The sequence below is a fragment of the Magallana gigas genome, chromosome 3 (assembly GCF_963853765.1).
Source record: "Magallana gigas chromosome 3, xbMagGiga1.1, whole genome shotgun sequence".
Lineage (NCBI taxonomy): Eukaryota > Metazoa > Mollusca > Bivalvia > Ostreida > Ostreidae > Magallana > Magallana gigas.
The window spans coordinates 60,188,790-60,207,848 of NC_088855.1; the positions used below are offsets into that span (position 1 = coordinate 60,188,790).

Below are 19,059 nucleotides of genomic sequence, written 5' to 3' on the forward strand. Positions count from 1 at the left end.
TGCTGCTCAGAATGGACAATTTCTTTACTTAAAAAAATAATATACTTACTTACACCAGAAATAGAAAGCTTTACACTTTCCGTCTGATGTTATAAAAATCAATATTTAAACAGTGAATGTTATTCAAAAGACTAGAAATTATACAAAAGCTGTTGGCTAAGGTTTATTGAATACAGCTCATACATTCTGAATAAAAACACCTAGTTCGGTACCAGGCCGAATGAACTTTGCAGAATGTCTTTTACAATAAACAACACAAACTTCTGCCTTATGTACTTGAACATCTCTTCTATGGAACACTTTGACGATTATGCTCATGGGCAAGTAGCTATTAGTCAAAAAAATGTCTTTCAGCAAGATCACTTTCCTTTTCTGTAATTATTCAACGTTTTAAGACAAAGTTTTCAATCTTAATGTCGCAGTCAGTCCATTGGGGATTTATGGGGATTTATGGAAACGAATTATGCGATAAAAAGTGACATAATTTCCAGACATTTTTAGCATATTACAAATTTTCATGAAAATGTTTACATTTTATCGAACAGTGTAAAGTCATAAACTTTGACCTTTTATAGTTGTAAAACGGTTCCGGCAAAATCATGTTGATTTTTTTTAAGAGGAAAAAAGAAAGACTTCTCTAAAAGTAAACAAAATGGTCTGTAATTTTGGTGCAATTTCTAAATATAAATCAGAAATTCACGAGGTAAATATTACCTTTCAAAAAACTTGTATTGAATTGTTGCTTTCTAATTAGATATCACTTCAAATTTCAAATGTACGCTTTTCTAAGCATATTGGATTAAACGATTGAAACGCACTCTCTCATCGAGTGCACAATTATACGTAATTGCTTTTCAAGAGTGTTTTAACGTCATTCAATGTGTTTGTTTTGGTTGAAGGGGAAATGATAAATAATTGTCACATATATGTTATCTAACCTTAAAATTTGTAATAAACCATGTAACAGTCTTGCAACTTGTACCTGGAGACGTGGTTAATCTGAGCCACTTTGGACCTTTTCTATCAAAAAATCAATACGGGTTTTTGTTCCATTAATTGCCAATATTTTGTTTTTTACTCTTAAAAATCGCTAAACAATCAAAAGGATTGAAATTAAAGTAAGGTTAAGATTGTTAAATGATAACTTACATGAAACTAGTAGCATGGCTTTCTGAAAAAAAAAATGAAATAATTATTTTATTTTAAACAGTTGAACTGACAAATTTTACGTAGCACATAAGATTGAAAATGCCAAAAAATGATTATACTTTTATCCAAAAACATGGAAAAAATATGCAAACAAAAATGATTAGATGATTATCTTTCGATACATTCATCGTTAAAAATAAAGTGCTTTATTTTAGGATTATCTGTCTCCCGACTTTCACTCAACTGATTCTGCGATGTCAATAACTGGAACTGGAATAAACGGGAAAAAACGAAAACCCTTTTAACAGGAATACACTTCTTACAAACATATTTTTGTTTCCTCCTAGATCAACGATAAAACCAAGAATATATTACAAATGTTAAAAAAACAATGTGGTCTCTATTTCAGCTTTTCTCAAAAAAATTTTAACCCTTATATATTAATAAAAAAAGTATGTGATAAAAATAGCTAAGCATGTAAATGTTTTTAGGAAGAAAGCACACATTTAATAAACATTTCCTGCTGGAGGGGTAGCAATATCTTTAAATGCTATGGCGATTAATATCGAGATTAAAATGACAGACATCCTCTGAAAATGATTAATGGAGATTTGATTTATATACAATTCTATTTAAAATGGGGGGGGGGGGCAGATATGTGACTTTACCAAATATGGTCCTTTATATCAAACTTTACAATTTCATCAAATAAAATGAAACAAGAAATCTGTGAGCCAATGCTCACTAGTGATACCCCCGCTCTGATGTGAATATGCAAAATAAGCAAAGTCGACATTTAACAGAAAGCTGGCATCCGATTGGTACAGAAATATATCCCACAATATGGCATGCCTAAACAAATAGTGTGTTAAAATTTCAAGCATCTGCGATAAATAGCTGCTGAGAAATCTTTGACGAAAATTTGTTTGAAAATTTTGGCTAAAATAAACAAAGTACTCATTAAACAGGAAGATGACGTCCGATTGGTACAAAAATACATCCCACAATATAGCATGCCTATACAAATACTGTGTAAAAATTTCAAGCATCTGCGATAAACAGTTGCTGAGAAATCTTTGACGAAAATTTGTTTGAAAATTTTATCTAAAAAATAAGCAAAGTCGTCATTTAACAGGAAGTTGACGTCCGATTGGTACAAAAATATATCCCACGATATGGCATGCCTATACAAATACTGTGTAAAAATTTCAAGCATCTGCGATAAACAGTTGCTGAGAAATCTTTGACGAAAATTTGTTTGAAAATTTTGGTTAAAAAATAAGCAACTTCGTCATTTTACAGGAAGTTGACGTCCGATTGGTACAAAAATATATCCCACGATATGGCATGCCTTAACAAACGCTGTGTTAAAATTTCAAGCATCTGCGATAAGTAGTTGCTGAGATAAATGCGACAGAAATTTTTGTTACGGACGGACAGACGGACAGACAGACACACAAGGGTAAAACAGTATACCCCCTCTCCTTCGGAGCGGGGGTATAAAAAATATTGTATGTTCGTTTACCAAAGCACATTGGTTTGGTTTTCAGTGTAATTAATTATCTCATAATCTTCAATAGCACACACCATTTTTTTTAAGAATAAATTTATCACTATATGAGAGAGACGTTTAAAAGAAAGAGACATTTATCATCACCACTTTGTGCTTTAATTTATAATGATACGTATACGATAAGTTTAATCGTAAAATGTTAAAAATTATCGTTAAATTCAGGTTCGTAAAATAAATAACTGAACAACATTTTAGGGAAGGAGATGGATATCATCCCTGTTCGGTTTAATGAGGAATTTCCTTGTTGGTATTTTAAAAGTATATGTACTCTATCTTTGTAGACGAACAAAGAGTAAAATGTGTTTGGTGAATATTGAATGTTTTATTTTTGTAACATTACAGTGCTTAACTTGCGCAATATTTTTTGAATGTGAACGGTATGTTATAGCATATTATTATATTTTCTATGAACTATATCTTGCTGTTTCTCTCTCTCTCTCTCTCTCTCTCTCTCTCTCTCTCTCTCTCTCTCTCTCTCTCTCTCCGCTTAAATTAGATATTAATAACATTAATAATATTTATACTTTACAGTAATGGTGGCAAGTGTTGTGCAAATTATTACGAAGTAAATGGTGTGTGTTCAGGTAACAAAAAACCCAGATTTACTGTGATCTCTGTTCAATCAATTTCTTTTTATATTATACCCCTTTGTTACTAAAATTTATTGGAAAACATGTTTATCATGAAAAGAAAATATGTGGTAAAAAAATTGATTAAAACAATAAATAAGACAACACAAAATATGAAACGTTGATAAATCAGAATTTTACTAATTTTCATTCACATTTTTATTTTTATTCAATCAAAGAATGTCCAGCTGGCACATTTGGTTTGAACTGCACTGGTAGATGTTTACCCAATTTCTACGGTCAGTTATGTAAGAAGGAATGTCATTGTCATTCTTATCAATACTGTGATCCGGTCCATGGATGTAAAAACAATAGCCACTCAACCAACGGGTAAGCCTATAACTTCAAGGTCACTCTAGTGTTACTATATATTTTTTTAGAAGAACAAAAATAAAACAGATATTTCCCTTATGTCCGTTATCAATTAAACAAAGAGCTGCTCAGAATGAATCTTTGGAATTCAGTCAACTTAATGTAAACTAAAAGGTCTGGAATGGTGACGGAATGACATAACTTTTTATCCGTCACCGTTCAGTTACCTTTTAGTCACCTTTTTATTTTACTACATTGTACATTGTTTTCATTTTTTTTTTTAAATTAATAGCAAAAACGTTATTCATCCATTGTAGAAACAACATTCCATGTGCCGTGAACTTCTTTATTGTTAATGGTCACTGTACAGGTACTGAATTAAATGTGAATTAAAATTATGTTTACCTAAATTTAATGTTTATTTTGGCATTAAAAGCACGATATTAGCATTTAAGTAAAAAGAGCTCTTTTTTATCTCTATTTCCTAATTAGAATGTCCAAAAGGAACATTTGGTGTCAACTGTAGTGAGACATGTCCGAAAAACTATTTTGGTCGCTTATGCAAGGACTTGTGTAACTGTTCTACTGATCAATACTGTGACATGGTCAACGGTTGTCTACAAAATGCAGGCTACACACTGAACGAGCATACACAAACTTCAAAAACAACAACAGGTTTCCTTAGTTTAATGGAATTATAAGTCATTGCATTTTTATCAATTTATTGTTTAACATTATAAGAAATGCTACTTAACATACATGGGTAAATGAAAGACTAAAAGATCCAACTCCATGCAGTGAAGAAAGTCAAAAACATTATGATATTCCGTGAATGTCTACACAATATTAAAGGTACAGACATTTATAAACATTGCTAAATAAGGAAAGATATTTAAGTTCCTAAATATTTATGATAAAAGGAGAAAATTCAGTTATTAATATTTTTATGAATTTTACAAGTAGCTGTGATCATGTTTTATAGATTAAACAGGTATTGGATATATTATTTGGAGTCGAATATCAAACTTATCAATATTCTTTACATGTTTATCAGAATAGAGTAGCAATTTCATGGTATGTTTAAATTCGTCAATTCATTTTAAAGTGCACAAAATACGAAATCAAAACAAACATAATGATATGATATTGTTAATAAGTAATCAAAATTTAAAGTGAATAAAGCAAAAAATCTATTTATTAATGTAGCTTTAATAAAAAAAAAGTTGAAATATTCTCTGAAAACAATTTGAATTTCCAGGTTATTTTTGAAAATATTTCCCCTTTTAATGATACAAGTACAAACAAGCATTCTGAGAGTATTGCATAAGCAATACACGTCCCCTACCGGTTTGTGGAAATTGTGAAAACAATGCACTGTTATGCAGAATATCGAACCCGGACATTAAAAAATTTGAATATAAAAAATTAATTTTCTCGAAAATATGTCAATCAGACGCTACAAAAGTGTAAACTCGATCTGTAGTTTGACATTTTGAAGCTGTTCAGCAAATTTCATATTATTCCTCAAACGCATAAAGAAAAAAAGTGTGGAAAACTGAAGTGGGACAGACAGACGGACAGACGGACGGACAGACAGACAGACGGACTGACGGACGCAGAGGAAAGCTATAGTCCCCTCCGGTGAAAACCGGTAGGGGACTAAAAATATTTCTACATGCGAAATATGTTTTTATAATCGGCTTTGGCCGATCATAGTTTCGTCCACATGAGGAATCCGGCAAATTTTAATATTTGCGCACGAATTGCGCCTTGCACTAATTCATTTACTATGCAATGAGAACCTCATTTAAAATCTTATTACAAGTATATTACTAAAAACATTACTCTTATCCGTTTGCTTTGAAAATAAAATATTTATGCAGTCACATTCATAATGATTCAAATCACGTTTTTCATCACAAATCCGTTAAAATATTTATCGGAATGTATAATTTATCTACTAAAAGCGTATATATGCCATGCTATTTCGTAAATCAAAAGACGGTGCGTGCTATAACTATCTTTTGCATGCATGATTAACATCACATTAACAGAGCTGACCAATGATATGTCGTTTATTCCTTTAAAGGGAATACTTGTTTTTCATTCCTGTCGATTCTTCAAAATTTGTGGTTATCAGCATTTTTATGTGAAGTTAAAACCATAGTTTAAAGAACACGTCTATTCCAGGACAATGATCTCATCAAAATAATTTGCTAATAGAAGTAGCACTTCAATGATCATTGAATTTCGAAGGGCGCTAATTGGTATTCAAAGATTAGTGATGAAACCACAGTATATTTTGTTGCTAATAAGGCCAATCTTAATTTATCAAAATTGTTGGTATAATTCCTCTTTGGCAAATAAAGTACATAATATCAATTATCCGTATTTTTTTTCAGCAGTTAAAATAAAATCTTCCAACCCCCCACAACGTCCAGGGACTTTTAAATGGAAGACCATTGCAATTGCTTTAATTGGAGGACTGTTAGCTATGTTGGCTGCTACAGGAGTGTTCTGTTTTAGATCAAGGTTCTTTTGTTGTTTCTAATTAAATATCTTTTTTTTTCAATCACAGTGTTGCACATTGGTGAACAACTACCATTTTGTATGATCTCATTTGATAGATTAAAGACGATTGAAGAACATTGCTCGTTTTCAAACACGGCGAAAAACAAGGGAGAAGATTCTTGTAAAACAAAAATTGATTTTGCATTAAATTTAAAAAGAAAAAAAAAGTTTGATCTATATTTATGCATGATAAACATGTTAATGCCATCATAACTTATTTCAGCAGCAGATCAAGACGTTGAACTGGCAAATCTGGGCACTCCTACTCACTCCTCTCACGGACACAGTTCTGAGGAGAGACAAGAAGAATTTTACAACGTATATAATGATTTAAGATTATCTCAAATGGTGGACAGCAATTTAATGGCAGCATGCAGTGAAGTGACTTTAAATGAAGATACATTTGATGCAAACTGTAAACACGTTTCGGAAAGACTTTATCGCAATTCTTATACAAAGACAAACAATGAGGAAGATTTGACAAACAATTATGAACACTGTCGAGTGCCTAGTACCGAATACAGTATTCTGTCCTTAAAGAGAAACATTGAGCCGTCTGTCACAGAGCTGTATGGTCAGCGCGATCGAGGCAAAGACAAGTCGTATGACTTAGTAGTTCGACAAGTTCACGATATTAGTGAAAGTAATGAAAACAGTCAATCAGAATCAGAATAATAGACATGTTATTGGTTACACATATACACGATTGACGGAGTTAAAGTAAATGCTGAAGAACATACCTATACAAAACTACTTTTTTTCTTCATTCTTTTTTTTTACTTACGATACTTAAATCATATTTGTCTATTCTCAACTTTCTTCCAATTTTATTCTATGAACAGACTTCTCTGATATATTAGTATCCGATATTCTGGTAATCAAAAACACTTAATTCACGTTCCTAGATATAACTCTCCGTTCTTTTAATTTCATTTTATTCGACTCTAGATTATAAACATACCAGAAATTTAAACCTCCACCAATTTGTTTTTGTCATATAAAAGTATATATGTCTTTGTTCGGACATAAAACAGCAACCAGTGCATACAAGAAAATCAGGCATTACATCTTGAAAGAAATTTTCTACTAACAAAATATTAACGATTGCGTTATTATGCTTTATCTGGTGTTTTTGGAACGTTAATGACCTACTTCGTCTTATTCTATATGTTATGTTATTAAGACATATTATGCTGTATGTCTATTTTGTAAATGTAAAAAATGAAGTTTTTTGTTGTTGTTTTTTTGTTATTTTAAGGAACTAAGAAGACAAAGCAAATAATTTTGTCTAATGGGCTAGCTTTAAAATAACATTTTGGACTATGATGAAAAAATATGACATACTCTTCAATTAATCAAAGGATACTTTAATTATTTTCAAATATAAATACAAAAATGATTTTGCTTATCTTATAGATTGAAAAAGTATCAACCGTCCAGATGTTTCTGAGATAATTCAAGGAAAGACGATTTTAAATTTTAAAAAAAATTAGACATTTTTTAAAAGGCTTATTGATTTTTTTGCACAAGACTGTCTAAAGTTAATTCTACGTTTAACGTATCTCGTGTGCGTAGGTTTTGGAGAAATTTGGTTTTGACAAAATACAACAAAAAATTTCAATTAGATTTTTTTCCAGTTGGATTATACTTAAATGCTGTAATCTATAGAAACTTGAAAGTTTCGAAAATCATATATCCACTGGGATTATCAGGACAGATCACTGAGTAAAAGGTAATCTGTATGTATTAATGTAAATGAATAAAATTATCTGTTTGAAAAGTTCACTTGGTTGATTTTATCGCACTCCCTCGTAGGTTTGGTATTTTGAAGTGACTTTAAACGTAGAATTAATTTTCGGCGGTCTAAGAAGACATTTGTTATTGGTCGTGAATATTTTTTCTGATTAGCTAAATTAAAAATGTGCTCCTCGACCTTGATGAAATAATCGACATATACTACAGATAATTGACGGACACTTTAGTTATGGTCTAATAACACTTTACAAATGGCTGGCCCAACATGAACAGCCTGACCCTGACAGACACATCAATCAAATATTTCGATTTATGTCTATAGCCTTTGCTTTTTATCTCGTTTAAATCTGATATAATCATTTAGAAAAACCACTTTTAAAGAGTTATTACCTTATTTATTTTCAGGAAGTAATTCTAACATGCACCTGTTACATGTATAAATGCTTATAGTGTTTCAAACATTCAACGTTATATAGCTGGTAAATAATGTGATTATTTTGTATGCAAATACATGTGATGTATGTGAAAGATGCAGAGTTCAAATAGTATAATGGTTTTGTTATTTGTGTTACAATTATTAACAGGCTATGCAAGGTCTTTAGAATGCAAAAGGTTTGTTGACAAATTATTCTAATTTTGAGTACGCTCCGATCATTCTCTTACTATATATCTTTCTCTTTTCTTTCTTTTACGAGGCGTAACGTGTTGAGTTTATATTTTTAATGTTTTGAACGATGAAATTACTTCAGAACTGCAATCAATGCTTAAATAACTATTTTTTTCAGTTATCATTATACTACTATCATCTTATATTACAATCTAAACTCTCTATTCCCATGTTGGCTTTAAAAATATATACCCTTTCTTAATTGCCTTCATGTGTGTATGGTCTGCGTTGATTGCACAAAACTTCTTCGGCTCTATACAACATTAATAAAAAGGTGAAAGTTTAAGGATAGGAAACCTCGTTATAACAGTAAAATACAGATTTATAGCTTGGTATGCTGCCAGAACACGATGCGATAATAATTCGATATCAGTATGTATATATTTAGATATTATAAATAATATTGAAAATTATAAGTTGCATGTATGATACGTTTACTTTTAGTGGGTTATATATTTAGATTTTTTCAATGTGTTTAAACTGTCCTAGTGGTTAGTTTGTACCATTACGAAAAATTCTTCTATTTAGTATTTCGTAACGTATTCCTTAAAACTACAAAATGTTTAAATGAAAAGGTGAAAAGTGAATTATTTAATATATCAATACAGTGAAACTCGGTTATAGCGAAGTCCTAGGGGTAGATCTACTTCGTTATATCGGATCCGTAAATCGTTATATCAGTATAACGAATTCGTATTATTAACTAGCGAATCACTATATACATGTTTTTACCAGGAGATAATTTTTGCAAATTGAGGCTTAGAATAAAAAAAATAAAATTTAAAAAAGGAACTTTGATACCTTTAATTATCGGATTGTGAATTGAAAAATTTATATGAAAATAAATTCAAAAAATAATGAAAATGGTAGTGCAATCTTTTTAATTTTTTAAAAAGAAATTCGTTATAAAAATGTTAAATTGCATTATTATTCACCTCCACGGGACTCAGAGTCTGGTCGCTATATCCGTAAATTCATTGCGTCACGTGATTGCCTTATAAAACACGGCGAGCGTCAATATTTATACGGCAACATGGCGTATTTAACAGTGACGTTATTTGAGCTGATTTTTTTTACACAAACGTTCAACATTTATCTTTAATTTTTAAGCCCCAAAATATTTAGAGTGACCCCCTTTGCCCGTGACGTAATAATACGATCCTACAATGGCATCCAAGCCAGCTTTGCACAGACGATTGACGAAGAAGGCAAAAAGTTTGAGAATTAAACTATGAATTTAATTGTTATATATTATCCTTTGTTGTTTACATATCAAACTGTTGATCCTCGACAGGACAAAACACTTATTAGGTTTGATAATTTTCCAAACATTTGATAATTATTTTACTGGGGACTTATAAAACTTCGATATATCCGAGAATTCGCTATATCCGTGTTTGTACTAAACGGGTTTCACTGTATATATTTTTTTGGAACCGTATAATAATCAAAGTACTGAAGAACTGACGGGAGTTGATTTTGTCGATGTTTATTTATTTTAAAATCAATGATATGTTATTTTGCATGACAAGTACATGTAGTTTCTAATTTGAATTACGCACATTTTTATAATGTGAATTTTTGGACTTTTTCGACAAGAATGTCGAGAAACCCCCATATGAATCATGTTAAATAATATTTAAATTGTTCGTACCATTTAAAATCTGACTATTTTCAAGGTATTTAAAAATAAGTTTCATTGAAAAACAATGCTTTAGCATACATTACATCGAATTCATCAATTATTTTCAAGAACTAAGTCTTGTCAGCAGCAATGATTTGTGATGAAGTCCAAACACTGTTTCACTTTCGGTTTGTATGAGTAACTGCATAGGAGAGTTGATTGAAATCAACTCCCAAAAAACATGTAACTTTACAACAGGTTAAGCTATATGTCAATTGCACCATATAAATAAAATCCTACCAACCAAACGCGATTAAAATTAATTGCATCTACTATAATAATGAATTCGGAGAAATTGGTTTAATATATTTGAATAGAACGAATGCAATTCTCAAACAAATATCATATTTACCATTAACTAAGTGTGTTACCTTGCAACATGTTAATCAGATACATGTATCATGTAAAAACCCAAAATATGTATGTTTGCATACCATAAGCTCTTTGTTTTAGTAAAGGTCGTCCATGCTGCTCGAATTACTACATAAAGAACGGTCATTGTTCAGGTTAGAAGAGAATTGAATATTTACAGCTTTATAATAATAACAAATATTTCATGTGAATTAAATTGTAAATGTGTTTACTTTTAGGTAAACTTTTAAAGTTTATAATGCGATGAACCATCTTCAGAATTTCATAAAGCTAGAGAATACATTATGCAAAAATATCGATTTTTTGTTTGTTTTTTTCTAAGAGTGTCCGGCAGGAACATATGGAGTCAACTGTAGCGCCACGTGTCCAGATAATTACTTTGGTCGTTTCTGTGACGAAGAGTGTCACTGTTCTTATAGTCAATACTGCGACTCAGTTAATGGATGTCTCAACATCACAACTAACACGACCAAAAAGACAGGTGACTACTAAGTCATTAACTAACTGTAGGAAGTTGTTTTTAGGTTTCATCTTTGTGTTAAATGATCAGACAACATAAGATATACCACACTGGGTTAATTTCACATGCCTTATCAAAACCAAGCATCTTTTTTAGAGTTCAAATATGATTTTTTTTTTATCCAAACATATTTCATTGATATTCGCAACAGGTTTGCACAACATATTAAATACTCTCCTTAAATAACAGGATTTAAAGGGACATGGTCACGATTTTTGTCAAAACTTATGTTTCCGATATAGATGTTTACAATGCTTCAGTAAGGCATTTTTAATAAGCAATTAAAATTTGGGTGTAATTCGTTGAGGTATAAGCGAGTTACAGAGCTTACAATCGTTTGCTATGTAACCAAAGCTTTTTTTACATTTTGAATTATGCAGGGAAAATTCCAATTTTAGACCTAAATTGAATGTGTTAAACGTTAGCAACTGTTTATTTATGCTTAAAACGAATAAGAATATTGAAAAAACAAATTACTGGTATATTGAACCTATGTAAACAAAAACAGGGCACGAGCCTTGTTTATATGCCAAAGAATTGTGAGACCTGAATCTTGCTTATATCACTAAGACTGACTCTTTTCATCTGATCATTAGAAATGCCTTACTAAAGCATTTTAAATAATAAAAACAGAAAAATAGAAATTGACCAAAATTGTGACCATGCCCCTTTAAGTGTAATGTAAAACAAGTTTACAATAAACACACTTATCTTTCAGAGACATCTGAGTGGAAAAACGTCACACTTGCATCTATTGGTTCCATTATCACAATTGGATTAGCTGCAGCAGGAGTTATCTATTTAAGATTAAGGTTTGTCATTTGATTGATAGCTATGAGAGAGAAAAAAGTGAAATTCAATTATTTTTCAAATAAATACATTAAAAAATTCATTGCTTTATTTATAGATTGAAAAGGTGTCAAGCGCAATCGTCTTCTAGATGTTCCTCAAAGAATTCTAGAGAAGACAATCGTAATTCAAAACCTGAGACACTCTTTAATAACCGATTGGTTTTATTTGCATATAATGTTCATTGATTTCTTTTTATTCGTTTTTTTCTATTAATCTTTTTTTCAGTTGCAGGGCAAAACCCAGAAGCAGCAGCTTTTGAACTATGCCCATTAAGAGGGGCGTCAGAAAACTTGTATCATCAATACGAGAACTTAAAATTTATGAAATTAATGGGTACAACTACAGAGAATATAAATACAATACGTAGTGAGAATGATGAACTTTCCAATTACAATAATGTCGGTGGGATTTATGGACTCATTGCCAAACGTCAGTTAAAAGATGTAAGCTTCTCGAACACAACTAGTGAAGGAGGACTTCCAATTAACTATGAACAAACATTTCAAACGTCGTCCCAATACAATATACTGTCTTTGAAGAGAAACTTAGATCCATCCACGACAGATGTATACGTTTAAAATGATATGGAATTAATCGGACACCAAACATTCAATACAAAACAAACCAATCAATAAAAATCAGAGACATTTTACCTGTCAAGTTAAAAAGGTAGAGAAAAGTAACGTCAAGATAACACTATATTACTAATATTGTAAAGACATCAAACGTGCCTTACTATAGAATATCCATATGTTTTTTGTTAGTTTTGAGGGGGGTTTTTTTATGTTGTGTTGCTTGATAATTGTTATTAACAAGTTCCTTCCAAAAACAAACATTGTATAACTATTTTCTTTTGTAACATATTATAAGTGATTTGTTTTCTTCGACCTTTAAAAGATATTAATATATTGTCAAGAATGTTGGCAGGAACACCGACAATTTTTGAAAATCAAAGAATTCACTACATTTAATTTGTTGAACATGTATTATAAAAACAGTGTTACCTTCCAAATTTATCCTTAATAATATCACAGTGTACATTAGTCTATTTGAGAAAGCTTTATATAAAATATTAAATGGCATCGATTTAATTCTACCTACTTACCTTTAATGTCGGCTTTTGAGTGGAAACTATAGTAAAAGTGTCATTTGTACAAAACAGAAACATTTATCTACTAAAGTATTCAGTTTGCGTCTTTACCGTAAAGTTAAACTTCTTTCATTCACCTTTTATTTACTTCTCAAGCAAAACTGGACTTTTTAATAAACAATCAAATTCCAAGACTGGTTATAAAAAAGCTTTAACAGTAACACTTATTTTCAATTCAAAACAAAAACAAAACATGCCATCTGAAGTTAATACAGTGAAACACAGTTATAGCGAACATGCTTATGATGAATTGATTTGTATTCCCCGTGACTTTATCACATGTTTTAAACTTGACGGATATAACAAATGACGCTTATGACGTAGTAAAATCGCCCGTCCCTGGCACTTAGTTATAAGTGTGATTTGCTGTAAAGCGAAGTATTAGCCACTCAATAGTTTAAAACAATACATCACACATGAATAGAGAAAAACAATAAAGACTTTGTACATTTTAACACAAAAGTGTCCTCGACAAATTTCTGTATTTCATTTTTTTTATGTTAGAAAAATGAAATTTATTTAATGAAAAATCTTTTTTTTTTCAAATTACCAGGAATGATCATGTATCCTCTTCTACAGCACTTTACATGAAAATGATAGGAATATTTTCTTAATTTTAAAAATGGACGAGACTAAAAAATCTTTTAAAAAGTCCGTTTCGTTTGATACCTTTGACACAGAACATTCTACTCTGCACAATGACATTTTCTTTTTATTCTAACTTAAAATCTAAAGAAGATTTGTCAGAGGGCCGTTTCTTTGCCGTGCTATTCTGCAAGAACTTGTAAATCTAAGTATGACAGCAGTTGCATTTAGAAATAATCAAAACACGATTTTCTATTTATAAGTTAAAATATTTTTATTTAAGTTCATTATAAGATATAAAAAAGTTACATGTATGATTGACCTTAATACAGTCTGACATTTCAACTAGATTACAAAAATAGGAAAACTCAGGAAAATGCACTTTCTCTATATCCGCGTCCTAATCTCTGGATATTGTGGCGCGCCCGGTGCTGTGCGCTGCCCATCCTATCCTGCAACACTTGTTATAATCCCCGCAGAAAATTTCCTGGAAAGTTTGATTACGTTAAAAAAAATCCGTCTCTTTTTGTTAGACAGTCCATAATCTGTAAAAATAATAAAAAGGTATGGTTAGTATTTGAATACACAGCAAACAAAAAAGTTGGCTAGGATGTATTTTGTTCTCCAGGTGGTCATCGCATTTATAACATTCATCCGCAGCGGTACTACAGAGAGCGCACAATGTGTGGACAGGTAAAGAACAGCTTGATTTATTCCTTCATGAAATTAATCAATGTCACTGTAAATTATGCTGATATTTTTATTGTTTTCTTTATAAAATTAAGATTTTTTAAATACTTTTTAATAAGTACATATATACGCGCTCTTGTTCTCAATTTTTGGTATAGGTTTGTGTTTAGAATTATCTTCAATATGGTTTACATTATCCGTGATATTTGGCACTGAACACGAGTTGTATACCTGTTTTATTGGTGCACAATACTCAATAAATAATGGCTGTTATACTTTTTCTTTCTGCTTTACTTAGTTTCTAATCGATTGAACTACATGAGTTTCGAAATGCACACAATATCAACGTAAAGATTCTTCTAACATAACCTAACATAAGCAAAAATCAATTTAAGATCTTTTCCTTACACAATGAAGGCAGTTGAGCTTTTGCTAAAGATTTGTACAGATTCTTCTTGGAAAACTACTTATTGTTTCCCTTTCATTTAAAATAATCAATATTTCGATAAGGATAAGTGAAAAAAAATCATGCTAGATAAGCAAAAAAATATCTATAGATTCCATGTCAACAATTTACATAGATCCAACTTACATGTACATCAATTTCTGTGGCAATTTTTTGTTGCTCGTTCACTGTATGCAGTGTAAAGGTTACTGAAATTACTACATTGTACCATTACGCTTGACTTATTTCAGTGGCTTCATGTGTTGTACGAATTATTTTGAAGTCAATGGAACCTGTAAAGGTAAACAATATTAAAATGCTGACTGTATTTTGTATCTTTACTAGAATAACTAAAATATCAAATAGAGATAAGAGCTAAGATAAGCAAACTTTTGTATTTGCAGTTTAATTTAATAATTACAAAGAACACGGTGTTGTTTTGTTTAATTCCCGATCAAGTTAATATATCTTTTCATCACCTTCTACGCCAGGTGACATCAAATGCTTTTTTTTCAATTTTCTGAAAAGGACATTATACTATGTAAATGATTAAATAGTTCCTTTCATAATTAAGCAATGAGTTTTTTTAATTGATTAACACATTGACTTACACGTTAATCTGTAAATATTGAATAAAAGCTGAAAACTACAACTGAATATGAATATAGATCAAAAGATCACTTTTGTCAGAATTCCTTTGGATTATTTATTATGTTCTTTATAGAATGTCCCGCTGGAACAATGGGACCCAACTGTAGCATCCCGTGCCCCCCGGGTTACCATGGACGGCTCTGTCTGTGGGATTGCGACTGCTCCAAGGACCAGTACTGTGACCCAGTCAGTGGCTGTAAACAAACCACTGTCAGGATCTGGCGCCATGTTGTTACGGCAAACGAATCCACTACAACTCACATACGTCATCTTCCAGGTTTGATATACTGTTTTGAGATGTAAATTTTAGAAATAATATAAAGCCATGACGAACTTGCTAGTAGTTTATGGGGGTTTTTCAATAATAATTGCTATTTTTTATAAACGCTTTAAAATTTGAAAAATGATCCTTGAATAAGGTTTAACTTAATGTTTTTCTTACAAAATATGACAAAATTTTCTTTGAAACCTAAAGATCTTAAGCCAAATCACATTCTTTTTTATATTGATATGTAAGCTCGCGTAGAAGTCACGACTTAGAGCAATTCACCTAAATGGGGTTTTTTTGGGGAGGAGTCGTGGTTGCTGTTTTCTTGTTTTATGTTGGGTTTTTGTGTGTTTGTGGGGTTTTTTTTGTTTGTTTGTTTTGTTTTGATTTTTTTTTTGGGGGGGGGGGGGGGTCAATAAGATTCGAGTGATCCGCAATTCCAGAAAAAAAAGCTTGAAAAAAGATTGCCATCGTCCTCAACAAAGACAATATATAGACGACGATATAGATAGATATAGATAGGAAAAGGTTTTCTTATAAAATAAGCTCACTTGTACTTTCCTTAGCCGCCTACCATATGGACAACATGACCCCAGGGACCTTGCAAGAAGACTTACGTGTAATACGGAGTGACGTCGCTTTCTCTTCCATTGGGTTCTTGTTGGTTCTCATAGCAGCAGTGGGAATTATTTTCTACAAATCCAGGTATGTAATGTTGTTGTGTTTTTTTTTAATTTAAAAGTTTCTATATTTTATTTTAAAAATTATAAAATGTATTTTTGTGTGTATTTCAGCTGGCGCATTAGTCGTGATGGGACACATTTGCTTCGATTCCAGGTTTGTAAATCTAAACACTTTCTATATACTTTCGTATATAAAGATGAATTATTGACAGTTGTTGATATTTTGTTTTTGATTTCAGCTGGCGCGTAAGAAAAGCGGTGAAAAAGAGTCACGTGGGATTGGAGCAGGTCAGATAAAAGACATCACTTCGTGGATGATAGCTATCAAATTACATGTATATGATTAACTAACAGATCAATTGGTTTCCAAATAGTGGAGTTTGTATGACTTTTTGCTAGATTTACATGAATTTTTATATTGACAGACTCAAGAAATACAAAACAATTAAACAACAGACTCAGTATTCCTGCATGTCCAAATATCACCAAAACAAAGTTACTAGAAATCAATAAAACACCTTGGTACATGCCTGACCATGAGGTCATCGCTAAGTTCTTCATAAGTGTAGAATTTTGGTCATTAAAACCAACAACATTCTCACCCCCTGTATTGTCGGATGTACGAACAATTTTAAATCACTGTATACGTTTCATTCTATTCCAGACCAAACACACCTTGCCTCTGCAGACTTCAACAGCAGGACGGCAATCGAAGGATGTCACCCCGTGTAGGTGAAGACTTCAGGCTTGATCGAATGTCTCAAAACTCGTTTACAAGAACTCAACAAATAGGAATTGTTTCAATAGCCGCAATAATAATGAAAATACCAGTGCGTTTATGTACGATTTACGTACATCACGATCAGATCTACACTGTCTGAAGTTGTTCAACCATACGAAATAAGCCGATATAATTCCGATATATTTTTACAAGGCATCAACTTTACAACCAATGTACTCATGTTATCTATTTTAAAAATTAGACAAATTGGACAAATTTATTAGATATCAAATCGATTTCTATATATATTGTTCTGAACTATTTGTTTAAATGCATTGCATTGAATAAAGCATTGTCAGTTTGTCCGTTAAAACGTGTCAAACCTCACATGGATAATTACTACAGAAATGTCATGATGTGTTCTATAAAAAAAAAAGTAAAATCAATAAAGATTTTCGTAACATATCACATTTTCTCTTCCGACTTTCTTTAGAATCAACGAGCTAAAGTGTGCATTCTTTCCGATGTACATATATATATAACATCAAAGGTAGTCCTGACTCTGCGTTATTAGCCATACACAAGGTACCAAAAAGCGTACGAGTGAGTGCCTTTTTCATGTGATAGGGGGAAAAATTCCACACGGCACTTCTCCCATCCATGGTTTGATCCAGGCAAAGGAATTAATCAGCTTATTTTTCGTATACATGCAAAGCCAGGGTCAGTCCTTGCTAGTTTGTGGAGGTAGTTTTAGTTTCGATCAATCAAGAAATAATTAATCCACTCAAAAACAACACGAAAAGTGCAAAAAGACTTTATTATACGATTTAAACTTATTTTTATAGCTTATTACGGGCCGCCGGAAGGCGGTCCGTTATTTGATACACATTTAAATATTGCTACTGCGTTTCTGCGGGACAGTTCTTTTTTTATAGAATTAATATTATGCATATTTTTATGAATTAAAAGTAAATTTGCATATAGAAATATGTTTTATGCCTTTTAAAAATATCACATATTTTTTGTCTTACTCGCGTTTTTATCGAGACTATAATCTATTCGGAAAATTCCGGAGGTCGTCATTCGCATCGGGATCGGTATGCGGGACATACTAAAGACCTGAATGTCATTAAATTTTACATAAAGGATATATTTGAATTTCTATTTGCCGTGTCAAATAAAATGACTTTATGTGTGTGTGTTTATTATATTTCCATGTAAAATGTGGTAGAAAATATCATGAAATGACATCCATATCAATTATTTACGCAAAAATATGACAGACATAATAATTTGAATTGACTGGAAAATTTGAGCTAATCAATTTCTGTTTTATCACGTGGTCCCTTGAAATCATATAAACTAATGCATTAAGTTGTCATTCAATTCAATGCAAAAAAAAAAACACAAAAAAAAAATGGTTTGAAATGCATAATCTCCAAGAGAAAAATGATGAGTTGATCTTTGTATTGTAAAAATCAATGTGTTTTCCATTCCTTCATACTATGGCAATGATCGAACAATTACCGTTAGAAATGCTTACAGTAACGAACTCGATTCTTTATGATAATAGTAAAATGTTAAACTTCAAAACAAGTTGCTGAAAGTATATTTAAATTTACCATAACAATTAGTACAACCAACTTTTATTTTCTTCTTTGCGGTGTGTTTTTATGTAAACAACCAATGATTCATACAACAATTATATTTTTTGCGGCCCATTTGACGCTTGCGTCAAGATCATTTCTTGTAATAATATGAAATTAGTCTTTTAATTGGCCA

The 19,059-nt window shown here is 31.3% G+C and overlaps 3 protein-coding genes across 4 annotated transcripts; all 3 read left to right on the plus strand.

The window, feature by feature from the left end:
- The first annotated feature begins 2,952 nt into the window (after nucleotides 1-2,952).
- LOC117692996 (uncharacterized) lies at nucleotides 2,953-8,017 on the plus strand. Of its 2 annotated transcripts, none has more exons than XM_034482798.2 (8): nucleotides 2,953-3,099; nucleotides 3,254-3,306; nucleotides 3,531-3,681; nucleotides 3,981-4,033; nucleotides 4,156-4,338; nucleotides 6,066-6,195; nucleotides 6,291-6,355; nucleotides 6,458-8,017. In XM_034482798.2, the coding sequence occupies exons 1-8, from the start codon at nucleotides 3,020-3,022 to the stop codon at nucleotides 6,907-6,909; spliced, it is 1,167 nt and encodes a 388-aa protein (XP_034338689.2). In that variant the 5' UTR covers nucleotides 2,953-3,019; the 3' UTR covers nucleotides 6,910-8,017. The 2 variants fall into 2 exon arrangements, with proteins under 2 accessions (XP_034338689.2, XP_034338690.2); XM_034482799.2 differs by having other exon boundaries at nucleotides 6,461-8,017.
- Nucleotides 8,018-8,445: 428 nt separating this feature from the next.
- LOC105334431 (multiple epidermal growth factor-like domains protein 10) lies at nucleotides 8,446-13,029 on the plus strand. Its single transcript, XM_011437871.4, has 6 exons — nucleotides 8,446-8,601; nucleotides 10,794-10,846; nucleotides 11,035-11,193; nucleotides 11,951-12,044; nucleotides 12,140-12,204; nucleotides 12,310-13,029. Exons 1-6 carry the CDS (start codon nucleotides 8,519-8,521, stop codon nucleotides 12,660-12,662), a joined length of 807 nt encoding a protein of 268 aa, XP_011436173.3. The 5' UTR covers nucleotides 8,446-8,518; the 3' UTR covers nucleotides 12,663-13,029.
- Nucleotides 13,030-14,283: 1,254 nt separating this feature from the next.
- On the plus strand, nucleotides 14,284-17,709 carry LOC117692998 (uncharacterized). The gene is made up of 7 exons (XM_034482801.2): nucleotides 14,284-14,512; nucleotides 15,206-15,255; nucleotides 15,679-15,882; nucleotides 16,440-16,578; nucleotides 16,668-16,710; nucleotides 16,796-16,844; nucleotides 17,221-17,709. Exons 1-7 carry the CDS (start codon nucleotides 14,430-14,432, stop codon nucleotides 17,286-17,288), a joined length of 636 nt encoding a protein of 211 aa, XP_034338692.2. The 5' UTR covers nucleotides 14,284-14,429; the 3' UTR covers nucleotides 17,289-17,709.
- Nucleotides 17,710-19,059: the final 1,350 nt, after the last annotated feature.